The sequence below is a fragment of the Dufourea novaeangliae genome, unplaced genomic scaffold, assembly GCF_001272555.1.
Source record: "Dufourea novaeangliae isolate 0120121106 unplaced genomic scaffold, ASM127255v1 scaffold16, whole genome shotgun sequence".
NCBI lineage: Eukaryota > Metazoa > Arthropoda > Insecta > Hymenoptera > Halictidae > Dufourea > Dufourea novaeangliae.
The window spans coordinates 4,006,050-4,030,546 of NW_015373891.1; the positions used below are offsets into that span (position 1 = coordinate 4,006,050).

The 24,497-nt window shown below is 34.5% G+C and overlaps 5 protein-coding genes across 5 annotated transcripts; 2 read left to right on the plus strand and 3 right to left on the minus strand.

Annotated features, from left to right (window-relative positions):
- Positions 1 to 407: 407 nt before the first annotated feature.
- Positions 408 to 2,404, minus strand: LOC107188391 (retinol dehydrogenase 12-like). Its single transcript, XM_015576677.1, has 6 exons — positions 2,120 to 2,404; positions 1,549 to 1,656; positions 1,279 to 1,452; positions 991 to 1,198; positions 701 to 899; positions 408 to 631 (listed from the first exon to the last, which is right to left on the minus strand). The coding sequence occupies exons 1-6, from the start codon at positions 2,289 to 2,291 to the stop codon at positions 437 to 439; spliced, it is 1,056 nt and encodes a 351-aa protein (XP_015432163.1). The 5' UTR covers positions 2,292 to 2,404; the 3' UTR covers positions 408 to 436.
- Positions 2,405 to 6,244: 3,840 nt separating this feature from the next.
- On the plus strand, positions 6,245 to 8,025 carry LOC107188472 (Krueppel homolog 2). The gene is made up of 6 exons (XM_015576770.1): positions 6,245 to 6,400; positions 6,789 to 6,950; positions 7,033 to 7,214; positions 7,315 to 7,382; positions 7,500 to 7,633; positions 7,707 to 8,025. Exons 2-6 carry the CDS (start codon positions 6,790 to 6,792, stop codon positions 7,918 to 7,920), a joined length of 759 nt encoding a protein of 252 aa, XP_015432256.1. The 5' UTR covers positions 6,245 to 6,400; position 6,789; the 3' UTR covers positions 7,921 to 8,025.
- A 936-nt stretch (positions 8,026 to 8,961) lies between these two features.
- LOC107187848 (40S ribosomal protein S3) lies at positions 8,962 to 10,391 on the minus strand. Its single transcript, XM_015576032.1, has 4 exons — positions 10,307 to 10,391; positions 9,551 to 9,873; positions 9,275 to 9,462; positions 8,962 to 9,181 (listed from the first exon to the last, which is right to left on the minus strand). The coding sequence occupies exons 1-4, from the start codon at positions 10,337 to 10,339 to the stop codon at positions 8,997 to 8,999; spliced, it is 729 nt and encodes a 242-aa protein (XP_015431518.1). The 5' UTR covers positions 10,340 to 10,391; the 3' UTR covers positions 8,962 to 8,996.
- A 630-nt stretch (positions 10,392 to 11,021) lies between these two features.
- Positions 11,022 to 15,660, plus strand: LOC107187942 (cathepsin O-like). Its single transcript, XM_015576153.1, has 7 exons — positions 11,022 to 11,278; positions 12,092 to 12,230; positions 12,814 to 13,049; positions 13,153 to 13,301; positions 13,437 to 13,487; positions 14,594 to 14,862; positions 15,585 to 15,660. Exons 1-7 carry the CDS (start codon positions 11,093 to 11,095, stop codon positions 15,620 to 15,622), a joined length of 1,068 nt encoding a protein of 355 aa, XP_015431639.1. The 5' UTR covers positions 11,022 to 11,092; the 3' UTR covers positions 15,623 to 15,660.
- A 375-nt stretch (positions 15,661 to 16,035) lies between these two features.
- LOC107187931 (tryptophan 2,3-dioxygenase) lies at positions 16,036 to 23,568 on the minus strand. Its single transcript, XM_015576142.1, has 7 exons — positions 23,540 to 23,568; positions 22,910 to 23,070; positions 21,294 to 21,502; positions 18,169 to 18,528; positions 17,830 to 18,079; positions 17,448 to 17,541; positions 16,036 to 16,218 (listed from the first exon to the last, which is right to left on the minus strand). The coding sequence occupies exons 1-7, from the start codon at positions 23,566 to 23,568 to the stop codon at positions 16,047 to 16,049; spliced, it is 1,275 nt and encodes a 424-aa protein (XP_015431628.1). The 3' UTR covers positions 16,036 to 16,046.
- Between the last annotated feature and the right edge of the window lie 929 nt (positions 23,569 to 24,497).

Consider the following 24,497-nt stretch of genomic DNA (forward strand, 5'->3'; position numbering starts at 1 on the left):
CATATTTATGTAGCCGCTACATATTCATGTAAGTTACACATGCTATTAAAACTACGTATTAGTTGATGGTTTAAAAGATGGAGTAATATGATTCATGTATTTATTTTATATTTGATATGTACATTGCATAGATTTGAATGTATTATTAAAAATGAAACATTCAGGAAGTGTTATACACGTTTTCAATTGGCAGATCTTTCAACATCTTTTGTATTATATAATTTATTGTAAATGTTTATAAATTTGATTATCACATAGTTTGTATAAATAAATAAATTACAATATAATACCACATGTATGTTTGTGTATGAAATTGTTTTCCTTCAGTGGAACTGATCTGTATTTACATACAAATTAATCGTTTTTATTTCGTAATAAATAATAATGAAATACAATGTTCAATCTTAACAGTAGTTGATAATTTATTGTACTGTTACTACATATATTCAAATATATTTTTTAGCTGTACTTGTTCAAGAGATAAATCAATCAATTTGCTTTGTACAGACACATCTACAGCATCTGGGTTAACTGGACTAGGGAGACAGTTACTAATGTATGTACCACCAGAATGTTCAACTGCTTGGTTCACAGCTGCATATGCAATGGAAACAGCTCCTTGTTGTGGGGTCTAAAAAAATATTTATTATGTCTATAATCTTTAAACTTGCATAATATTTATATCTCTATTTCCATTTACCTTGAAAAGATGTTGTGCTAATGTTTTGCATTTCCACACAAAAGAATGTACAAAAAGGTCTGTAAACACGATGCCTGGATGCACAGAATATACATTTATGTTATACCCTTTTTCTATTAACAGACTTTGTAATTTTTTTGTGAATACTTCTTGTGCTAATTTACTTTGAGCGTATGCGTATCCCGTAACAAATCTCTGTCTAAAAAATGAATTTTTCATAAGGAATATAAATTATACTAAATTAGACAATTTCAGTAATGTTATAATTACTTATAAAAATGATACCATACTTGTTATTAATGTCTTTGAAGTTTATTTTACCCATGAGGTGAGCACAAGAGCTAACATTAACAATTCTACTGGATTGTTGTGAGAGACTACCAGCTTTCAATAATGGTAACAGAAGGATAGTTAATAAAAAATGTGATAAATAATTTACTGCCCACTGTTCTTCAAAACCATCTCCAGTCTCCTTGTAAGAACCAAACATAATACCAGCTACAAATAGGAAAATAGTACATACCTATAACACATGAATATAGAGAAACAATAACTTTTAAAATACAGATGAATCTTACCATTATTGATCAGAACATGTATTTTTGTGTAATTTTTTTTTATCTCTGCAGCAAATTGTTTTACAGATTCCAAAGAAGAATTGTCAAGTTGATATACTTTTGCTTGCCCACTTTTAACACCTGATTCTCTAATTTGGAGAATGGCTTTCTCACCGGCACTAGGTGTTCTGCAAGCTACAATATGTATTTTATGTATGTATTATACTACTAATTTTTAACAAAATATTTGTAAACGAATGAATTGTTATTAATAGAATATATGTAACATACCAATTATTACTTCCATATCAAGTTCCAAAAGCATTTTAACCACATCAGCACCAATTCCTCTGGATCCTCCTGTTATAATGGCAACTCTACCTGTCTGAGGTGGACAATCTAAAAAAAATTCACTTTACATACAACAAAAAAAATATTTACATTTCAACTATGCACTTTGTCTCAAATTTGTAGTCTCCTCCAGTTTGATTTAGTTATGAAAATGAGGTCTTAATATGTATGTACATACAAATTGGTCAAGTGATTTGAATGAAATGTAGTGAATGAATAATTTTTAATACTTAACAGTCATTCAAACAGTTACTAATTTTGTTCTGTTTGAATATTATTATTTATAAATTTCGAAAAGACATATGTTAGACATTTTTAATATAAAATTTCTTTAATATTATGAATATAGAATAAAACGTAGAATATACGGTATCACTTTTAGTACAAAGTCAGAGTTTATATTTTTAATTACGATTGAAGGAGATGTTGTAAATATTGCGCGCGATACAATTTTAAAAATTCAAACAGTCAATGAAACCACAATAACGCGTTAAGGGTGGTATTGACTTACTGTTTTTATTATATTTTGCGTTGATCCAATCATTGAGGATTTCCTTGGCAGCTAGTAAACCGAACTTCATTTCACAGATCATGTGAATGACAATGAGGGGCCAACTTTCTTTAGGCTTGCGATAGGCGAGAACGCTCGCAATTATAGCGCAAACTGACCCGATAAACAACATTTTTTAAGACTGATTTTCGCGCGATTTCAAAAAACTTGAACTTAAAGCAATCCGTAGGACTGGTAAGTTTTTATGTTAAAGCCACGCTCGCGAGAGAAGAACTGAGTCAAACGGACACGTCGAGAACTTCTTATCCCCAGTCACTCTTGGGCTACTTTTCCGTTCCTCCTGAGCGGAAGATTTCTACCGTTATACTGAATCGCACCTATACTTTTGAAGGCAGTTTTCCGTGTTTTCGTCATCTACCCATTCACATTATCATAAAAAGAAACTTTATCGTACGAAATAATACGTAAATACTTCTTTTACCCAGATGATTAATGCATTATATAATACGATTTAAATTCCAATACACCAAATTGAAAATATATATTTTTTATAGATATATCTGTATATACGAATCATTTTGAGCATGAAATTTTATTAAGCGTCACTATTTGTATTGATCCACGTATATATGTCTTTCGTAAATTAATAATGGTACTTAAATCGGACATACATATATGGCTGCGCAGAAATAGTTATGGTAGGTATAACAAGCAAACAAACTTGGATTTGAAAAGACATTTTTTAATTTTAAACGAATTTTATAAATATGCCCGTCAATTTTGAAATAAATAATTTAATGCAACTATATATGTATACGTCGTCAAATTTGACCTTTCTTTAAGGAAAACATTCAATAACCTGAAACTATACGAAAGATGTTTTCAAGTGTTCTTCGTATTTTACTGACAAAAATGTCATATGAATATGTATAATTTATACGACTATTTTTGTACTGACAGTCAAAAATTGAAGAATGTTTCCTGTGAATGAAGCAATTACATATGTATGTACATAGGTAGGTATTCTTAACAGTTACTCAATCTGTACATAGAAACATACTTTCTCCAATGCTCACGAAGTTCATAACATAGTATGTATTGAGAGTTAGTCAATGTCTGCTGTATTATTCGATTCATCAGTAAAGCAAAGATGTTCACGAAACTAATAAAATAAACAACACGAATTGAAAGGTATTTCCTTCCAAGTAAAGGGGAAAACTTGTATAAATATGACATCATTATGTATTTAGTAAGACGAGTATGACGTAAATTTCGTTATAACCATCTAGCGGACAGATGTGCAAACTAAAATATCTCCTGAATGTATGCAATTCATTCTAGGCGTGACAGAAAGATACAACAGGTTGCATATTTGAGGGAAATCAATCTAGTTATAAGAATCGACGCTACAATAAATCGTATTGTTACTATGTATGTATGTATCTGCGGGTGGAGATTATATGAAAACACCGACTAGGTATAGGATAGACCTATCATCTTATGGGACTTCGTGTCTCATGTTCTGAAATACCGATAGTGTAAAAAGTCAGGGATTTTCTACTGCCCTCTACGTTATGAGAACGGTAAATTTGTGAAATACGTTAAATTCATTCGAGCTCAACTAGTCTAACTTCTACAGTGTTGTTGAGTCTAAAGTACGCAATGTTAACAGATCATGAGTGTTCGGTACGTCAGAAAATACGTCAGATTCTCTTCCGTCCGTTCGCTGTAAAGTAGACGTATTATGTAGAAAGGAGTCTTAGGTTCTAGTCCGGACGGACCTATTGGTTTTTTTTCGCGTACAAAAAAGTTATTGCGTTTAATATTGTTTTTATGAATATGTATATGTATTATTATGTACATTTGAGTAAATTATTTTATTATTCCATTGTTATTACAACAGTTTAACAGTGACAACGAACGCATGTATATTTTCAAATATCGGACTAACAGTATATTTTTATTCTATATTATTACATATAAGTGAGTAATACGTATCAAAAACGTAATCGAAACACAGATTTTTATTACATCACAAACATCGCATAAAAGATATTTCGTTATATTGACATTTGTAATAATTATGGATGTTGCGGGGAAATCTATTGACATTATGGAACATGTAACGAAATATCACTGTAACGCTTAATTAAAGTTCCATTTATATCATTGTCCTGTGAAAATGTTCATACTTCCAGCAGCATTCATATTCCAATCAAAGAATTTACAGAATAAGGAAAAGGAATCTAAAGTAATTTTCAGTCGTTCCATACATCTTTATCTCGAATAATTTTCTAAAACGTTCAAAGTACTAGAAATTTTTACACTTTGAATCTCATATCGATTTCTAAAATAATCTTAGTTCGATGTAATATAGAACGTGGTTTTATGAGATACATTCGAAGTTCGCAGCCATTAGCTCGATATTATCTTCAGTTTACAGATGACAACACCGATTGCCCAGGCCTCACCACGAGGAGGTTGCTACGAGTGGAGTCTAATTTCATAGCCCTAGACTGGGTACCTGAAAGTATTTCATTGAATTTGTGTAAAAGATTCTACTACTTCCTAAAAGACTCCGTGTGATATTTGATAGCCTAAAAAACAATGTGTCGATACAGCGTTTCGATTTATTTACGAAACTAATCTGATCAGTTGCTGCATTCTTTGACACTAATTTTCAAGAAAATAAAACTTCCGTATTTCACTTAATTTGAGAGACATGTAGCTGAATATTAACATACGTTCATTATTTAATTACTCGCAATAAATAAAATTTTTGTAAGTAAATAACGTGTAAGTAAATTCATGTGTAAAATTTACCAATTGCCAGAAAGTAATTGTTTGTGCGTATTAAGATTCTTACAATAGACAGTAAAACTATTCATACTCCCATATAACTTATAAATATGTAAATGTTAATAAAAGCGATGTATATATTCTCCCACATGTAGATTTGATAAACTATTTATGAAACTACATCTATTTTGAATGTATCTGTTACAAATATACAAATGTAAGGCAAGATATAAAAACGAATAAAACAAGAACATGTAAAAAGTAACATTAATAAAATGTCCATTAACGATGCATTTAGAATAAATTGTCTTGTAATTAAGTGAAAAAAATATATACTTTTCCGTTTCATGTTTCATGACTGTCATATTTATTGCTTACCCTTAAACTGAAGCATCCGATATTTTTATTCCCGTCAAATCATATAGGTACACGCAATATGAATGGAATATATAACACTTCATTTGTGCTAATAATACTCAGAATTCATGGTTTATCGGTAACGTCGGGTATTGACACTAAAATGGTAAGGGGGCTTCTGACCACTTCTGACGACCTCGAAGCATGGGACAGAAAATTACATTGCATGTAGGTGCATTCATATATCTCGTCTGTGATGAAAATTTCATTAGTGTACATAAATAATATTTTAATATATTTTATTATATTTTATTGGTACATATTAGTGTATTTACAAACAATAAAGATTCTGTCATATTATGTGTAACTCGACTTATGTTAAATTAATTATATATTTAGTGTTGCAATTTGTACATGATCATCGACCCCAGTAACAATATGATTTATATATTTTAATTTAGAAATATCAATAATCACAAATTGTCCAAATTTCTAAATGTAACACTACATACTACGAATCTTTATCGATCATTTCATGAAAGCAAGAATGAAGTAGAAGTTGTATTTTTTACGCCGTCATTCATTAACAAGGACTGTCAAACAATGATAAATTATCCTAAAAACTCTCCTTTATAAAGAAAAGTGGTATGTAATATTACAAGATATACAAAGTCTCGATTATATTATGTTTTATGTGCTTTTCTTCATTTGATTAATTTTACAAGTGATTCTAAACTTTTACGTAACAATGTGAAGTTTTATTTACACAATCTCATGAGAACTACATATGTATATATGTACATATATATGTAACGAGAAAATGGCATTATTTGTGCCCTCTTGTGGTGAAGTTTCCTAGCCATTTCCACGACAGAGAATCGTTCGCACCATCTATCAGGGAAATTAGAAATCTTAAAAACGAAACTCAGGGTAATTATCAGGAACTTAAGTAGAGAAGGATACGTGGTCACTAAATGTGTATTGCAGTGTATTGATGCTGATTGATGCTGTAGTTGGTGGTTTAGTTTGTCACAATTTTCGTCCGTGCGTTTGTTTGTAGCAATTTAGATTTTTACTAAGTAAAGGAGCGTTTAGTCTCTGGGTTGTAAAGTATCGCTTTGCAAAGTAAGTTCACTTTTATTCAATACTTTCTCGATACGACTCGATTTAAGTATACACATAATTAATGAAAGTTTCAAATTACAACAGTAAATTAAAAATTTCTTTAAAAGAACCAAGGCTTTCATGACATTCAACTGGTAATGCTAAGTATCTGAGTTTCTTAAAATCATACGTAATAAACAGTACGTCGTATATTATACAGTAAATATTTTAATCTAAATTAAGTAGCTGCTTTCACTTTAGAAAACAGGACATACGATTTACATTTTAACATGTTTGTAAAAGATAGTGTACAATTGAATTCTTGGAAGAGTTAGATACGTATATGTTAAGTGTTTTACAATTTAAATGTTTTTACAATTTTATGTAATAATATTTTGTTTTTACATAGGATGTCAAACACATCGAAATCAACTGATAATGCTCCACACATGGAAAAAGGCTGGCATGCCTTAAGACAACATGTTATTGACAATAAGATTAAAGTTGGGTTATGGGTTACAAGGCTTTTCACAATTATATTTACTGTTGGTTATATCATTCCTATATTTGGGTATGTTGTTTCAACATATTGTTTGCATTCATTAAGAAACTTAAGTTTACAAATGTTAATTTTGTGTTTCTAATTTTTTTAGCAATATTTATAATATTTATTATAAAGTTTTAATGAGTAGTGCAGCAACAAGTGCATTACGTCTTCATCAAAGAGTGCCACGTGTTCAATTAAACAGGCAATTTTTGGAACATTTATTTCTTGAAGATTCCTTCCATTATTTATTTTATTCTTTAATATTCTTGTATGCAGCTCCTGTTACTTGTATCCTTTTAACTTAACAGTATATATCATAATGTAAGATAGTGATGAAGAAATTTATATAGGTATAATTTGAAATTATTATTCCTCAACTAATAATCAGTGGTGTTAACTCCCATATTTTTGTTTGCACTAATTCATTTTGCTAGTTACTCTCTCACACTACTTGATGTAAGTAACAAAAACTTTGTGTTATAACAGAGAATTATATAATAGTAGACATAGCACTATGAAATGCACAGTCACTGTAATGACAACGTATATTGATTTTGTGTTATTCTCATTAAGTGTTTAGGACAAAACAGTTGGTGGGGAGCACGTCTATTTATAAATCTAATCGAATTTCAATCTCGGAACATTTTACGGCTATGTGCATTATCAGAGATTATTAATCTGCCATTGACAGTCCTCCTTGTCTTTACGTATGTATTACTATGTACTGTATTTTTAAACATAGACATTGTGTTGAAATTTAACAAAATTAACTGTTCACAGGGGTCGTGCTGGTTTACTGACACCACTCATCTACTATCAGTTCTTAAAATTACGTCTTGCATCTCAACGAAATCCATCCACGCGCAATGTATTCCATGAGCTTAGAAATGGACTGAGTTCAATTTCAACAAAACCATCTGTACCAGATATTGTTAGACGAATGATTGAAGGTCTATTGTCGCTCACACAACAAATGGTTCCAGTTCGCCAGTAATTTTTGATTTCAGGTACACCAGTTTTTAAAGATTATCTAGGGTTCTAGGGTCCATGCAATAAAAATTTCATACAACATGATCCGAGAACAAGAAGAGTGCAAATATCAAACACAAGAAGCCTATGATTTATTATTTGAAAAGTGTATAAAAACGATCAAACTATGAATTCTGAAATTTCAATTATGATCTGCACTTATTTCTGAATGCTAGAAATGATAACGAGAATTGGTGCGAATGTTTCATACAAATTATTACTAGATCAGATTTAGAATTTATTTACTAAGTATCAAGATATGTCTATGGTCAAATTATGTATTCAGATTTGTAATACTTTTTAAGGTGTAATACCGATAATGCAACAAGATTCACCATGTAATTCTAAATTACTGTAAATGAGGGCATAACCGTTTCACTATAGTAAATATCATTACATTTTATTTAGACGTTTTGCATGTATATGTTTTTATTTATTATAACATTCCGATGCACCTATTGGAATGGTGTCTATCTTTATAAAGATATATTCACGTTATATACACAAGGGAGAATATAGAAATATTATTGGTTATTGTATATTGTGTCTCACATCATATATATTTTTGGTACCTCATAAAGTTAATTACAGTTTATACTTATGCACTCCACTTTCTTCAAGAAATATTCAATACGTGCTAAAGATAGCATATAACAGTAGATAAAAGTCGTTCTTTCATTATTTGATGTATAGATATGGGTTATTCTAAGGACTTCACAATAAAACAGTATTTAGTTCATATTGAAAGATTAAATGTCTTAATTCTTAGTTAATCTTACAATATATTTTAGGCTAATTCATTTCAAATCGATGATACCGAATATTGAATATCTTCAAGCATGATTAGTGAAATTTTCATAAACAAAAAATCAGAACAAATACTTCTTTTAATGTGATTTCAAATCGTAATAGTTTTACTATGTTTACATATTGTTTCTTCATTGTAATGCTATTGTTATTGTAACAGATTCAATTGATAATGAAGGAAACAAATAAAGTTGTGACATTTCTTTTAAAAGTTTATTTTCATTTGTGTATAAATTACACTGCAAGTGGTGTTGGTTGTGGCATATCTTTCGATGCTTTCACTTCAGATGATGGTTGGGATGGGAAAATTTCATCCTTTGGTTCCACAATGGAAACAGAATCTGGAAGAGGTTTCTTTGGACCTGTTTTGCCTTGAGGATCATATGGGAGCATAATTTTTACTTTGATACCAAGTACACCTGTAACAAAACATTAAATTAAAATAAAAAAGTCCTTTCTTATCCTTAGTTTTAAACAGTTTCAACATGATTATACGTGTTGATTCAAGGTACCTTGTCTGAGAAGTACATGGCGGGTGGCAGTATTAACATAATCATTGGTGGGTTCACCAGAGTGGATCATCAGTCCATCAACGAATTTCATTGATTTTGCTCTCTGTCCACGCAATTTGCCACTGACGACTACTTCACAACCTTTTGCTCCAGATTCCATGATGAAACGTAGAACTCCATAGCAAGCTCTAAATATGCACATAATATAGTTAAAATTATAATTTACAAGCCATTTAAGTAAGATCTCATTTCAGTGTCAAAGATTTTGACACTTACCTTCGTACAGCAAGACCTCCAATTAATTTATAACGCAAAGATTCAGCCTGAGCAATAGCACAAAGACCACGTGTTGCAACTTTCTCAGCATACAGTTCAATATTTTGTGTCTCTTTGAAATTAAACCTCTTCTGTACCACAGAAGTCAGTTCTCTGATCCTACGACCTTTTTCTCCAAGAACACTCTGTGTGTGGGTTGCCAGCAGAATAATTTCAGTACGATGAGGAGTGACACGTACTTCCACTCCTGAGTATCCATCTTCTGCGAGTTCACGAGTTAGGAACTCGTTCAACTCTGCTTTGAAGACTCCATCCCCGACAAACTAGAAAAATAATATACATTATTAAGTATAAATAGTTTAAAAGTAGGATGATTTCACTTTAAATATTGGACTGTTATTTCGATTTCAGTAATTTACAGGTTAACCCTAAAGTGCATGTTTGTTGACACACACGTGTCCTAAATAAACATTAAACCTTACTAATGCTCTAATTAATAAATGCAGTTCGAGTTGACTGTAAATAAAATTACTTTAATAGACACGGAAGCAATGTATTGATAAGGTTTATAACGTAAAGCATAGGAACATAGAAGTCAAACGTAAGAATACAGCTGAAAGCATCCATGTCATCCAAAACATTCACGTGTTATATCTTCTTATTTTTCAGCAAAATATTCACTTTTTTTGTCTCATCCATACAGTGAACATTATATTTTTAAGAATGTTTGATCATAGACTGCGAAATTTCACCAACCTTCCTCTTCTTTGAAATAGAACGATTCTCCATGTTTGATGCTGGCGGGACAAAAGGAATCGAAGGTCCAAAAGACTCGACTGGAAGCGGAACTAACGCAACTTGATTAGAGTGCCGCATCAGAGTCAAAACAATGTTTATAATAAAATTGTATTATTTAAAAACATATTCCTATACGTAATCACTTTATTTAAAAACTCATTATATCTTTTCCAAGGAAAATTTGAAGAAATCGAAATATTTTAACGACAACACATTATTTAAGTTATTCATCTAAATAGAGGTTATGAAAGATACAGTTTACATGTTCTTTATAGTTTTAAGCCCTAAGCATTCGAAAGGTTTATGTTAATTGAAGTAATTTCAATATTTTTAAATAATATGTACACATAACAGTACAATGAATGAATTAATAGTATAAGATCCCAATACTCTATATGTAATTTTTATTCCAATCATAGTAATCAAATCATGCTGAAAAATTGATCAAAGGGATCCAATGAAGTATGTAAAACATGGAAATCATAAATTATATACGTTGATATTTTATTTCCCTAGAAGCTAATAACAATAAGAGTAGGTCTACCGGCGGCGTAAATCCAATTAGATTGCCTTTCTACGGCCCTGCTGCTATCGTAACACACACGCATATCGTGATACGTTCCCATATGTACGTTGCATGCATACACACCGGCTTTGAGTCATGCAACGAGGATTCACTCGTGTATGCGTTCGTTGCGTTAACGTGAAGTCCACCGTGTTTCAGAATCATGTTTTGCCCTCGACATGGAGTGGAGAACAGTAGCATTAACGGTGTTGATAGTGAGCCTATGCTTTCTGGCAATACCGATCAGAATCGGGAAGGATACCAGTGGCGAGGATGTTAAGCTTTTTAAGAGCTATATCACGGAGTATAATAAATCTTACCGATACGATCCCGAAGAATACGAGGAAAGGTTCAAGCGATTTCAGGTGAGCCGTAAAATAGACTGTGATTCACGAGAGTACCTGATAAGGTGCTATAAACACATGACGCGGTACGGTTTAAGTAGTGCTCGTTATAATCCTCTTCACGAGTTGCAATTTTGAAAATTTCCCGCGCTCGCGTTCACGATTGTCTTTTGTTTTTCTTCTTATTTGATTTTTTCTTTCGGGAAACTCAAGGATCTTCATCTTTCAATAAATAAGAACAGATTATAAAATTTTGATATATAAGAGTAGATTATAGAAGATTATATACTTACAGCATATAATAAGTAGTTGGATATAATTATCATACTAAAAGAGAAAGAATGATGACTAATATTTTCATATTTTCAATTGTTAAATGTCACATGAAATTTTTTCACGGTTTATAGTGTACATTCTACTCTTTTTATTTTACGTCAACGTGTTGCGGTTTTGATGCATCTTTAGGTTGAAATGGCTATACCTAACCACTCCCTATATACATACATATCGTTAAGTTGCATAAAACAACTACTGTAACCAACTATTGTAACCACAGAGTAACTGTCGTGTTAAAATATTATATTGATACTCTACTATATTTATATATCAACATGTTATTACTACTATACATGTATGTGTATACTACTATACAGATGCAGTGTTGTACTGTAATATTGTACTATATGCACAATTTTATAGTAAAATTCGCGAAATGTTACAGTGATAGATAGCAGACACTGAAAACGTCTATTACACACCAGAAAACTTAATTAGCCTTTTACATAATCAAAAACGGATAGACACCACTTATACACAGCTGCGTCCTTATTGCAGAGATCGTTGCGGCACATAGAAAAAATGAATGGCCTTCGATCGTCACAGGAGAGCGCCTATTACGGGCTTACCGCATACTCCGATATGACAGAAGATGAATTTCTCACCCAAACTCTCGTCCCAGACCTCTCTAAAAGAGGTGAGAAATTTTCAAATCTACCGATTTTTACCACAGTCGATAAAATGTATTGGCATGCTCGGTTCTTGTACAGTAAATATATTGCCCAAAATGAATAACATATAATTATAAAAAGCATATTCCGCGAAAGCTTACTACAACCTAAGATAAAGTAAAGTAACGTTATGTTAATGGCAAATTACTGGCCGTTCGAATGTGTTAAAGTTGCTATTTGTCTTTGCTGTAATTCCAAATATACAAAGCTTCTTCGATTCTTTTTATAGAATGACAATGATCAGAGATCGTGGAATAGGGTTTCGATCAATTTATGTAAATCATAAGGAATAATTAACAGTGTAGACATGAATGGTGATCGGCTATTTAGTTCCCACCAACCCAATAGATGTTCCTACAACATAATTCAAGGATCTAACAAAATTATTTTTTAACATTGACTGTCTCCAAATACTTAATCCTCTATACTCTATACATGCGTCTAAAGTGAATCATACAAGGTCCTAGATATCATCATATAATGAATATGATCAAACCAACAGAAGAAGATGAACAAACGTGTCTTATACATAAATAAATAATACATTAGGAGGAAGACACGTGAACGCGTCCTATCATCAATGCCACCGTCAGTGGCAGATGACCAATAGAGTGACAAGATCGACCGGCATACCGTTGAAATTCGATTGGCGTGAAAGAGGGGTGGTTGGCCCCGTGCGGAGTCAAGGGACTTGTGGCGCCTGTTGGGCCTTCAGCACCGTCGAAGTAGCGGAGTCGATGTTCACGATTAAAAATGGCACCTTCTACTCGCTGAGCGTCCAAGAAGTAGGTCATCAATTCTTCACGGTGACCGATGTCGTCCGTTCCGAATTAGCTGTATACTTTCTCTTCCACTTGAATGCGTAAATCTGTATACTTCCTTCGATAGATGATCGACTGCGCGAGGAACAGTAATTTTGGCTGCGAAGGAGGAGACATTTGCAGCTTGCTCTCGTGGCTGCTGCTCACGAAAGCGAGGATACTTCTTGAATCCACGTACCCACTCACGCGAAAGACGGGTACGTGCATGCTGGGGAAGTAAGTATGTTAAAAGAAAATATCGAGCATCCCAGAAAGTATCACGCGGTTGATCATATTTAACCCTCGTCTTCCTAATATTGGGTCACCGATGACACGTGAACACAGTCACTGAACCATATTAATATTTTTTAGGACGCTGGACAACGGGCCGAGTATGAGAATAAGAGACTTCACGTGTGATAGGTAAGAGACTGTGACCCTAGATCACGAGATTAACGCAAATATGTTGATTTGATCGCGTCTAGAACATATAAAAATATTTGACGGGACTGTCGGAAATTAATAGCTGGAAGTGAAGGAACGGTTATCCGTTGTTTAATTTGTAGAATAGCTACGCGAAACGTATCGCTGGATTGCTTCGCGAGTAATTAACTGTAAAAGGTTTTCTTATATAAGTTGACCGGTTGGTATTATTCTCGTTAATGAGTACGTGGTGACGTTGGAGAAGAAGCGTCATGCTTTCGTAAGATTTATACACTTGAACAAATAGGTTCATGGAAGCGAAGCTATTGGGCTATTGTTTTTATTAATAAATAGCTAACAGTATATTATTTTCACTGTTTATAATCTTTTCTCGTCTTTTTACTAGGTTTTCTTGTAATTAAATGTAAGTGTCCCAAAATTTGTGTAACTTCGCTGGACACTATTTTTCTTTTGCAAAAACCAGTTAAATCCCGATGAATTTTTGCTCTTCATCAAAGTATAGTGCACATTTTCAGTGTATAAAGAAAATAACCGAATGAAATGTAAAAATCTATCGAACACCGTGTCCGTAGTAAAACTTTTGGCTTCATCAGACGTCAGTATATTAAGTAGGGTCTATTTTGACGTCCTCTAAATCACTTAATAGAATCCTACTGGAAAGTCACCCAAACCGGTCAGTTAAAGTTCGTTAACCTTGTGTTCGAATTTCGATCATTGATTAATCTTAGGGAGACAGACGTTTTTGACGATCGTATAGATGATGGTACCTGGGCCCACATAGATCCCTACTCCTCTAACTTTAGATTTATTTTGGATCAAATTTCTTCAAAATATCTACGTCCAAACAACTGTGACGTTTTAGCTAGTTTCTATAAACTGAAATAGTCTGGGAGGTGTCTGAAATCCTGGGTCAAAATGGACTCAGACACCGCCGTCTAAAAGTTAAACGATTCATGATGTCAAGATGGTCGACAGATTTCTTCTTCTCTAAGCTTAATGAACTCGAATGTGGCCGTTTCCAGCGACGAGTAATAATCAGTTGCAGCGTTTGTCGTTAAGGCGATTAAAGGTTTAACGGACATTAGTTTCGTAGATGCGGAGGATGAGCTGTTGGAGACACTGGCCACACACGGACCGGTCGCGGCAGCGGTCAACGCTTTGTCATGGCAAAATTACTTGGGCGGAGTGATACAGTACCACTGCGACGGTTCCTTCGAGAGCTTGAACCATGCTGTACAAATCATCGGTTACGACAAGTCGGACAAAATACCTCATTATATTATTAAGAATTCGTGGGGCACGAGCTTCGGTGATAAAGGCTACATGTACATAGCGATAGGCAGTAATTTATGCGGTACGATTAATCAGAGAGACAAAATAAAATGTTGACACGTTCGCTACCAGGTCATAAACCCGACGTTTCATTGACGAACCAGTGTTGCTCACGAACGATCACGTGTTTAAATAATCAATGTTTCGGACAATCACGCTTTTAGTTTTTGCTGTTGGAAGATAAACAATGTGTAAAACATATATTTATGCACACCCACTTTTTAATTCATTTTTGTATAGATTATTGTAATGTATAATTTTGTTACATATAGTGAAGGGCAGGAGTATTCGTACAGTAAAAATGTGATACTAAAAGACTATGTTATTAATTATACTTACAGAAGTATAGTACTAACAGATGTACAGGAAATGTCGAATACCTTGGTTCTTCACTTTAAATGTTATTTAGGCGTGATCGTAACTACTGTGTTTAAATTTTAATTATCGTATTAAATGACAAGTTAATTACTAATGAAGTACAGAACAGATATAATAACGGGAACATGAAACAATTCGCAACGTCAACTGTCTGTGTCCGTATATAGGTATTGCCGAGTCATCGAGAAACCAAACGGTGTGATCCATAGCGAACGTGAACAAACAATGTCACGCTTTTCATCATTATAACATCTTTTCTCTACCGTTCAAAATATTTACTGTAAGAGATCTGAATGTCTGAATAGTGTCAGCAAACCCGTTACGCACGTCATGCATAAATTAATACGGTAAACTTTCTGTTCGCAGGTATAGCGAATCAGGTCTCATCGTTGGATGTTTTGTAAGGCGTGGCAGATAAGATAGGAATAAAGGACATTACGCTGATTTCTTTGAAGTCAAGTATTTATATTAATGCTTAAATGTACAGAGAGAGTTCATAAGAGTGCTTTTAATCAAGGTACCATCCGAAACGACAATAACATTAATAACATCGACTATACGCTACGCACCGCGATATTTTGTTACAAACGCGTTTGTTACAAGTAGTATTTCTCTTGTATGATTATCTACGCGATATTTTTTTATAGTTTTTACAAACTTTCTAATGTGTGCTAAGCAGCAGACCTGTAATAAACGACTTAAGTTATTGTCCCTATAACTCGCTTCTTGCCATTTGTTCTTTTTTCTTTTCTTTCACGTACTTATCTGTTGCACATTTCCTGGGAAACATATTATGCGCGTTATCGTTATTGAGACGCGTCTATCGTTTTATGTGTCCTCGAGGGTGCAGTCGGAGTTGTTTTGATTGTCGTCCGGGTTCCAGCCGTTACAGGCGATTGACAATTTCGTCTTCATTTGCTTCGTCAATGGCGGTATCATCTGACGGGGTATCAAGAACGTGGACAAGTTGAACAGATCCAGGAATACCTTGTATCTGTCACTGTTATCGAAACATGCATGTTGATTGTATATCTGGAATTCTCTGATTAATAATCAGGGAACCGACACAGATACGAACATATACGATTTCTAAGAGTAAAAAAATAGCACGATTTTGTCACGTCTGTTCTTTGCATACTGTTGACATTGACCTTCGCTAATAAGACGTTATTGAATATGTCAAAGTTCTTGTAAGGCATTCAAGTGGCAGATAAAAACAGCAAGAATTCTAATAATAAATTCAATCTAAACGCAAGTATACATTGCGAAACGATTCTGGGGAATTGCATATTATTGTCGGTATGATAAAGCCCTATATATTCAACAGTAATTATTATTTTAATAATAGTGTATTATCTTCTTAGCAAAATTGGTATTGTACGTTTGTTCATAAATGTTAGAACATTTACTGAATGTGGAGAAGATTTGAAAAAGCATTACGAAATATTAGAGCTCGTGAATAAATATTAAGAATCAATAGAACCTTAATACGTTATTTGAAAAGTTTACGAAATACAGTGGAAAGACAACGTAAACATTGTTATTGAAATATTTCTGTTTTTCACATATAATCCGCTTTAAGATTTTTCCAAACATTTGGACAAACGATTTTCAATTTTATAGACCAATGTTCTAAACTTTTGTTCAAACAGTTGTATAGTAACTGTTACACTTATTCATGTAACAAATGAAAATCTCCGGTGGGTTAAAAATTGTAGAACTACTGTTGCCATCTATATTTTCTTTCGAGAACTTTTCAAACGATCTACGTACACTACATTTATGGTATTATAAGGTAACACACGTAGCGAAGTGCGTAATTATTATGTATGCAACATTTTCAGACATAACAATATTCATGATTGGATATGTATTATGTATATTCTAAAACGAAAGCAGAAAGTTCCTCGTAATATACAGGGCGTCCTAGCTGAGGAAGACCACCTAAATATCTCGTTTTTTTTAATGGTATGAGAAATGTTTAAAGCACAATTCGAACGGTTTTAAAACAGAAATACTGTGAATGAAACATTTTTTCTGTCTTATTTCAAGATCACCGGTATTTTTTTTTGTAGGGAAGTATATATTTTTTCTGTCGCATTCTTCTTTCGAAATTATTTTAAACATTTCACATGTCATTAACAATAAAGGAGATATTTAAGTGGCCTTCTTCAGCTGGGATACCCTGTAGATCTCATGTCTCAATGAATGTACACCAGTATACATTACCTCAATGTGGACTTTAAGTATTGATAGCCGGAAGATCCACCAGTTCCGAGTTGCTGGGACCCGATCATTCTTTGTACCATCAGGACATGATTATCTAGAAGATAGTCAGTAAATGTACTTTTCACAATCTTATATATATATGAACAGACTGCGGATGTTCATGCATTTATAGTATTTCTTGTGTTGGCAAATACAGTGAAATAAACACTTTAATAAGGTTGGATGATATTTATACGTTATCATTGCTGATGATAAAGCACCTGGTAAAGAAAATAATTTTCTGGCCAATGTTCATTTTTGCAAAATCAATGCCTAAAATGGTGAATTTGCATAAACATCCAGAGTCTATAAATGAATATACAGAATTATTGTATTTTCTTACACCTCCATTTCGTAATAAGGGAGTCAATGTCCATCAACGAGGTCAGGATCTGATGGGGCTGACTGAATCTCGGCTCGTCACGGTACAAAGTGATCATCACAGCTCCCTGAAGGGCTGCGTACGTAAATTTCCTTTCTCCTCGGGATACCAACGCATTGTGAAGGGATTCACTGAAGATCGTTTCGAAGGCTGCTTGTCGAGAACGTACGTTGGACAGATGATAATTCCTGAGCTGTTCCTTCGTCTGTTTCTACGAAACGAATGGTATCATCGAAGACTTATTAAATCTGGTCCTTATTAACAATTTGTAAAAGTTCGAACGTATAAGTAGATGGTTACACGAGCATGCTGTTCCTGTTCGGCTAATAATTTATCCACGGATCGTTTGTATTTTCCCCAGAAGTCGAAGTCGTGGCTGTCGAGACCTGGTGTCCTCGCCAGCCATCTTTGAACCAGGCAGCTGAGACTCGGCTCCTCTTCCGAACGTTTGATCGCCTCGATCGCTTTCGGGTCCCTTCCGAAGACTCTGGTGTAACTTTGATTGTACTTCACTCGATGCTCTTGCTTCACGCCCAGCTTGTTCTCCAATAAACGGAACTGGAGCGATTGGAACCCCGAGGCTGGGCACAGATAGTCCCTGAACGCCATGAAGTCCAGGGGCGTCATGGTCTCTAGAATGGTCACTTGCTCCACTAGAAGCTGACAAAGAAGAAACAGTAAGAACACTTTTGTAAGTACCTCTGTTTTTGTAAAATAACGTAAGTAAGTGAAACTTAAGAGAGATTTTTAATTCTTGAACTATATTTGTCTATACTTATTCGTACGTATTCTAATAGAAATAAATTTTAATAGTACAACTGCATCCAAAGTTTTGGTCAATAAGGTATGTGGCGCTTGAACTTGTCATGATAGACCGTAAAATTTGTTCATTCTTCGTATGTTACGCTTCCTGATATCATTTTCATCATCTATTGTCTCTTTTTCATATATTTTAAAAGTCTAATCAAGAACAAAAGCAAATGAATTACAATGAATGGAAAATTCGAAAAATAGCATGACCTGTGATGTACGGTTCTCAAAGAAGATGGCGGTAGCGATCGTGTCAAGTAAATCAAAGTAAAATGCAACTTTGCACGCGTCTTTATACATGGACAACCAATCGATCTTACCCGCGTCTAAGACACCCACGTCCGCAATTGTATGGTTGCCACCCCTGCGCTTCTATTACGCAGGTAACAGGCGACCATTAATATATTCTACCCTTGCTACGAACGTGACACAACTCGAAAACATTAGTTCTTAAAAAAAAAAACTACAAAGGACTGACTTTGACTGGCAAACAATTGTTCACTATCAGCTAACTTACGAAGCAAACAAATTGTACATTTGATGATTGGTCGAACAGTGTTTCTGCAACTTTATCATAGTGATAAGTCGAAAAACACGTTTTTTAAGTTATGTCACTTTTGCAGCAAAGGGTGCGATATGTTATCTGTTCGCTATATTATAGTTTACCGCGGTAGAAGATTACGAAAATTGGAGACAGATCAATTGAAATAGATTAATATGATTGCTGTGACCATTAGTTTTGGCAATTGTTTTTTCACAGATTGTACTTTATCATTACATTTTATACAACATAATGTATCTTCTTCAAAAGGTATCAACTCTTTCGCTGCCAGGTGATGCTTGCAACTCGATCGATAATAATCAACCAGTGGACTCGATAACTGCGCGATCAGAAGCTGAAGTTGACAATTATTACACAGTTGAAAATTGCTTGTCTTGCAACAAATGTGAATGTAATGTAATTTGCAAAACTACAATCAATATGTTACAATGACGCAAGAAAATGAACAATTGTTGTAAAATACAGGCGAATATAAAGAACGATTTAACTCGTCTTCTCCAGTTAACAAGTTAAATCGTCTGAGCAATTGAGTCAAAACAAATTGCACAAATAATGTCTTTTGTCAAATTGTCATCAGCAATGTTTACAAAGACCTTTTTTATTTGATCGCATATATCGCCAGCAGCGAACCGGTTAACAAAAATATCAAAAGGAATTTCATTACTTTTTTGTATGTTACATCACGCATTACGATTTCAAATAACAATATACATAAATCTTATCTAGACTTATGGTATAAAGTACCGAACCGTCGTTCTCTCAAATATACGACTCGTAGAATAAGTAGTCGAATGGTCTTCGATATTGAAATTTTCTATCAAGAGAATGGAAAGAGGGATGAAACGATTAACACATTTACCATTACATCGGTCACTGGTGACCGACACAGAACATTCCGTTCACGCTACGTCGGTCACCAGTGACCGTCATGCGATACAAATCCCAATATCAAATAATACAATCAACGTGATTGGAAAGTCAGCCAAAATAGGCGCCAAAAGTGATCGTGTTAATTGTTTCATCCCTCTTTCTATTATCTCGATAGAAAATTTCAATTTCGAAGACAATTCGACTGCATGTTCTCGGATCGTACATCTCGACAGTGGATCGTAACTACGGTTCTGGGCGCTTACTTAACCCTGCAAGGTGATTTTTCCGTGTGGGTACGAGACGAGAAAATCCGACCACCACACCTGCATTCTGTGGTATGGAAAAGATCAGAGCGACGAGCCTGTTACCTAACGCATCTATGCGTGTCAGGGCGGGGTGTCGCATGTCATCTAGCGGTATTAACTTACTCTGGTGCCCGCTGTTATTTCTGCAGTTCCCACAATCTTTCCTATTCCGTCATGAACGGGGTCGCAGCCAAGGAGGGGGGAAGGGAAGAAGTCGATGGTAACAGTATAACAAAAAAAAAAAAAAAAAAAAAAAAAAAAAAAAATGTTAAAAAACGTTTGTTAACTGTCCCCGTTAGAATTATATACGTGTATCGAAATCGACGGCTACGACCCTGACCAATATACAGCATGTTTGAAAAAAAAGTCGGATCATAGTTCCGATAACAGTTTCACGATCGAGAATGCTCAGCAAGTAAATAACACATTGCGCAATGACAGTGTCTCTGTGGTTTCGTGTTACGTGCTCTCGATACGAATGTCGAATGGTGTTGTCTTTCTTTTTCTTAAACATCCTGTACCTTAGGACGGTTAGTATAGGGCGCCTGCGAATCCCTCGAGGAGCGACACTTCAAAGAAATTCGATTAGAGTCACCGCGACGGATCAGCACCCTTGTCATAAATCGCAATGGCTCTAATTGGCTTGCGATTAAGGGTCGTTCACATTCCTTCCATCACTGTCATTGTCAACGTATGGCTACTGGCCTCGTTTCCCGGGTGTAGGGTTACCCCCGCGATGCGTTCTCGATGCCCAAGTGACAAACCATCGCTCGACAGCATTTTTCTCCGTGTATCCGTCAGCAGCGGCTGGCTATTGTTAGAGGCCATGAAAATATGGAGATCGTCTAACACGGGGATTTTTGGAAGATCTCGCTTACTTTCAGAATGAGTACGATGCGATTTAATCTCTTCAGGATCTCCAAGGTCCTCGACTCGTTCAGGACCTGTGGGAGACGATTCTTCGGGACGGAACGGTTGTTGGAGCTACCATTCAACGATGGTGGGTCGTAGCTGCTCGGCTCGGGGTTAAAGAGCGCCTTGACCGTGTCTAGCTCGTAGATGATCTGCTTGAACCATAGCTCGTACGCTGCAGTACGAACAGCAAAACATATTCGATAAGCATCATTTTTATTGGATTATTGTCGGTGGGACGGTCTAGGAGAATGATTTGATCGTTGGGCTATTTGGAATTGTTATTTAATTTTGAAAGAACGGGCATATTTTTTCAGGACTTTTTATATTTTCCAGTTAGATTTTTTATATATTTGTCATAGTCCCATAGTACGAAAAATAAGCGACCCCTCTGGGGTCTATATATAATATATAGGCTTCTCGTTCTCTACGGATCTTGTGAAGTGTTTCCGGTCAATTTAACCCAAACTCAGATTTTAATTTTTCATTGTATTCTTTGTCGGTGAAACTTTTAAATTAATTTGACAACAGTGGCTTATACAGGGTCATTCCGAAACGTTGATACAACCCGAGAGGTTGTGATTCTATACATGGAAAAATAAGTCGAAAATGTAGCTGTGTGTTTCGTTTTCGAGAAAATCGAATTTGAATACTGCTGGATACGCGTGCAGTTGAATAGAACTTGGCTAACGCGTCTGTTCATTGCGTTCTCTTTCTACTTATTGCATATACTATACGCGTTAGAAGAATTTTGAAAATTTATTATCTTGGAAATGAGGCATCGTACGAAAAAATGTTATTTCACGTTTTCAACTTATTTTTGCATCTAGAATCACATCCTTTCGGGTTGTACCACCATTTTGGAAACACCTTCTATATATAACGAATAAACGATGTGTAAGTAACTTTTCTTGATTTGTTTTTAGCTTAGACTAAGTTTAATTCAAGGAATAGTAATGCAACAATTTATTGGACGATGGTTAATTTGAATGAGTGACGTGTACGTTACGGTCCATAAGTTAAGGGCACCTGTTCTGAATATGAGAAATGTGACGTTTCAGAGAAATTAGTGACCTCACACCAGTGTCGTCACTTTGTTGCGCTTTTATATTCGCTGAACAGTATGTTTGTAATATATTCCAACCAGAATTAAACAAAGTAGCAAATAAGAATGGTTTCATTATTACATCATTAAAATTAAAATATAAACAATCACAATATTAATAAATCGATGTTATAATTTCAGAAATTTAAAGTTTCGATTCAGTAATTTTATAATGTTTTGCTATTTTTATTTCATATTCAGTAATAGTTCCAATATTTATAAATGAAAATATACATAGAGTGTGCCCCTTGGAGTAGATTACCTCGAAGATGCAACAAGATGCGCAGTTTGGGTGTCAATATCACAGGGGTCCCAAAAAGATCAGGAAGGAAATATTTTTTTCTGTCCCTAATGGGTTGTAAATTTATGAAAAATGTCAAATCAATAGTTAACGATCTTCATTTTACTAGTCTGTAGAAAATATATCTGTCGACTGTAATAATTTAAGGCGATATGCAACAAGATTGACATTTTTACCCTGATGAGTGATGATAAAAAGATGTTCGTCGTGCACTTCCTTGCTGTACTCGGCGCTCAACAATCTTTGGGCAGTTAAGATTTTGTCTAATCGAAGATATTCACCGTACAGCATACCCGGGCTTTCGGTCACTTGATCATTTTCTTGACCATGCTGCTCTCTGATAACCCAAGAATTTTTATCAATATAAATTAAAAGATTTTTTTATCATTTTTAACCGAAATGGCCAATTAATATATTAATTCCACACTGATATGTTTATCAAAATTATCACTATTAATTTCGAGTAATTTATTCCCAGTAATGTTCCAAATTGTAATTACAACCACTATTTGGCACTAATTAGAAATTTATCAATCATTACATATTACTATCAATTAACGTTGATTTGTAGCTTATCGATATATCAAAATCGACGAAATCAATTTCCCTGAATATTTGTTAATTATTCTGTTAATAATTGACCCATTTTAACGAGTGTTAATTGCTGGATAACGGAAGTCTACTATCCTTCATTTACAAACTTAAGGAAAACTATCAAACAAAAATTCGATTTAATTTTATTATGTTTGCAAACTCCCTAATCGCAAATCGGTCGGTGAAACGATATCTAATTAATTATTACTTACGGAATGCCATCCGATAAGGGGCAGGCCATTTTTCGGCAGCTGTGCTTTCCACAAATCAACAATAATAACAACTAAAATAGAAAGAAACTTCGTACGGGACACTGTCTTCAACGGTGCTCCTCAATCTTATGATTACGTTTATTTTCGAAACCGAATGAAAAATTCCAAATAATTTCCACTGATACTTCGATCGAAGGACAATCCCTTTTACGTGGACATTTCGTTGGGTTTCAGCGAACTGCTCGGTTGTGCGAGGGAGGCAAGAAGCGACACATGCTGTCGCCGAGGTGGTTAAGCCACGACTAAAAACTGAATGACCACCGCACTCATGAAACTATGCCTCTTATATTTCCAAGAGCGAGGGCATGTGAATGAACGATCGAAGATCATGGCTTCCCTAAACATTTCTACGAACGAAAGCCGCCATACAAACCCGCCTGTCATCTCCGGCAATTATTCCAACACAATCCAACAGGACCGTCGTCTCGAAAAAAATTTTAATTTTAATCTTCGATTCGAAAGCAATGGAAATCTTACGCCTGATCTAAATCGACATATTCTGTAATTCCATCCGCGTTTTCTCAATTGCAGTATATTCAGTTACTAAACCGCGAAACAAACAGAAATATAAATTTATTATCTGCGTCCAATATCCCGTTGAATACATTCGAAATTGTTGTAGATGACATTGTAAATTACACAAAGGCATCTGTGAAGCAATATAAAGTGATACTGCTGTTAGAAAAGAAACTGTATCGTTGATTCGATATCGAAAAAGAAATGTAAAAATTGTTCGAGATTTTGAATGTGTTTGACGTTTTGGTATTGCGGTTCCTGGGGTCGCCGACGGATGTCGTTAATGATCGTTTTCGAGGGATGGTGATTCGTAATGTAGACGCTAGGTGTCGCGAGTTGTGCCACAATTGATGATCGACAGAATGATCTATTCGCGATCGAT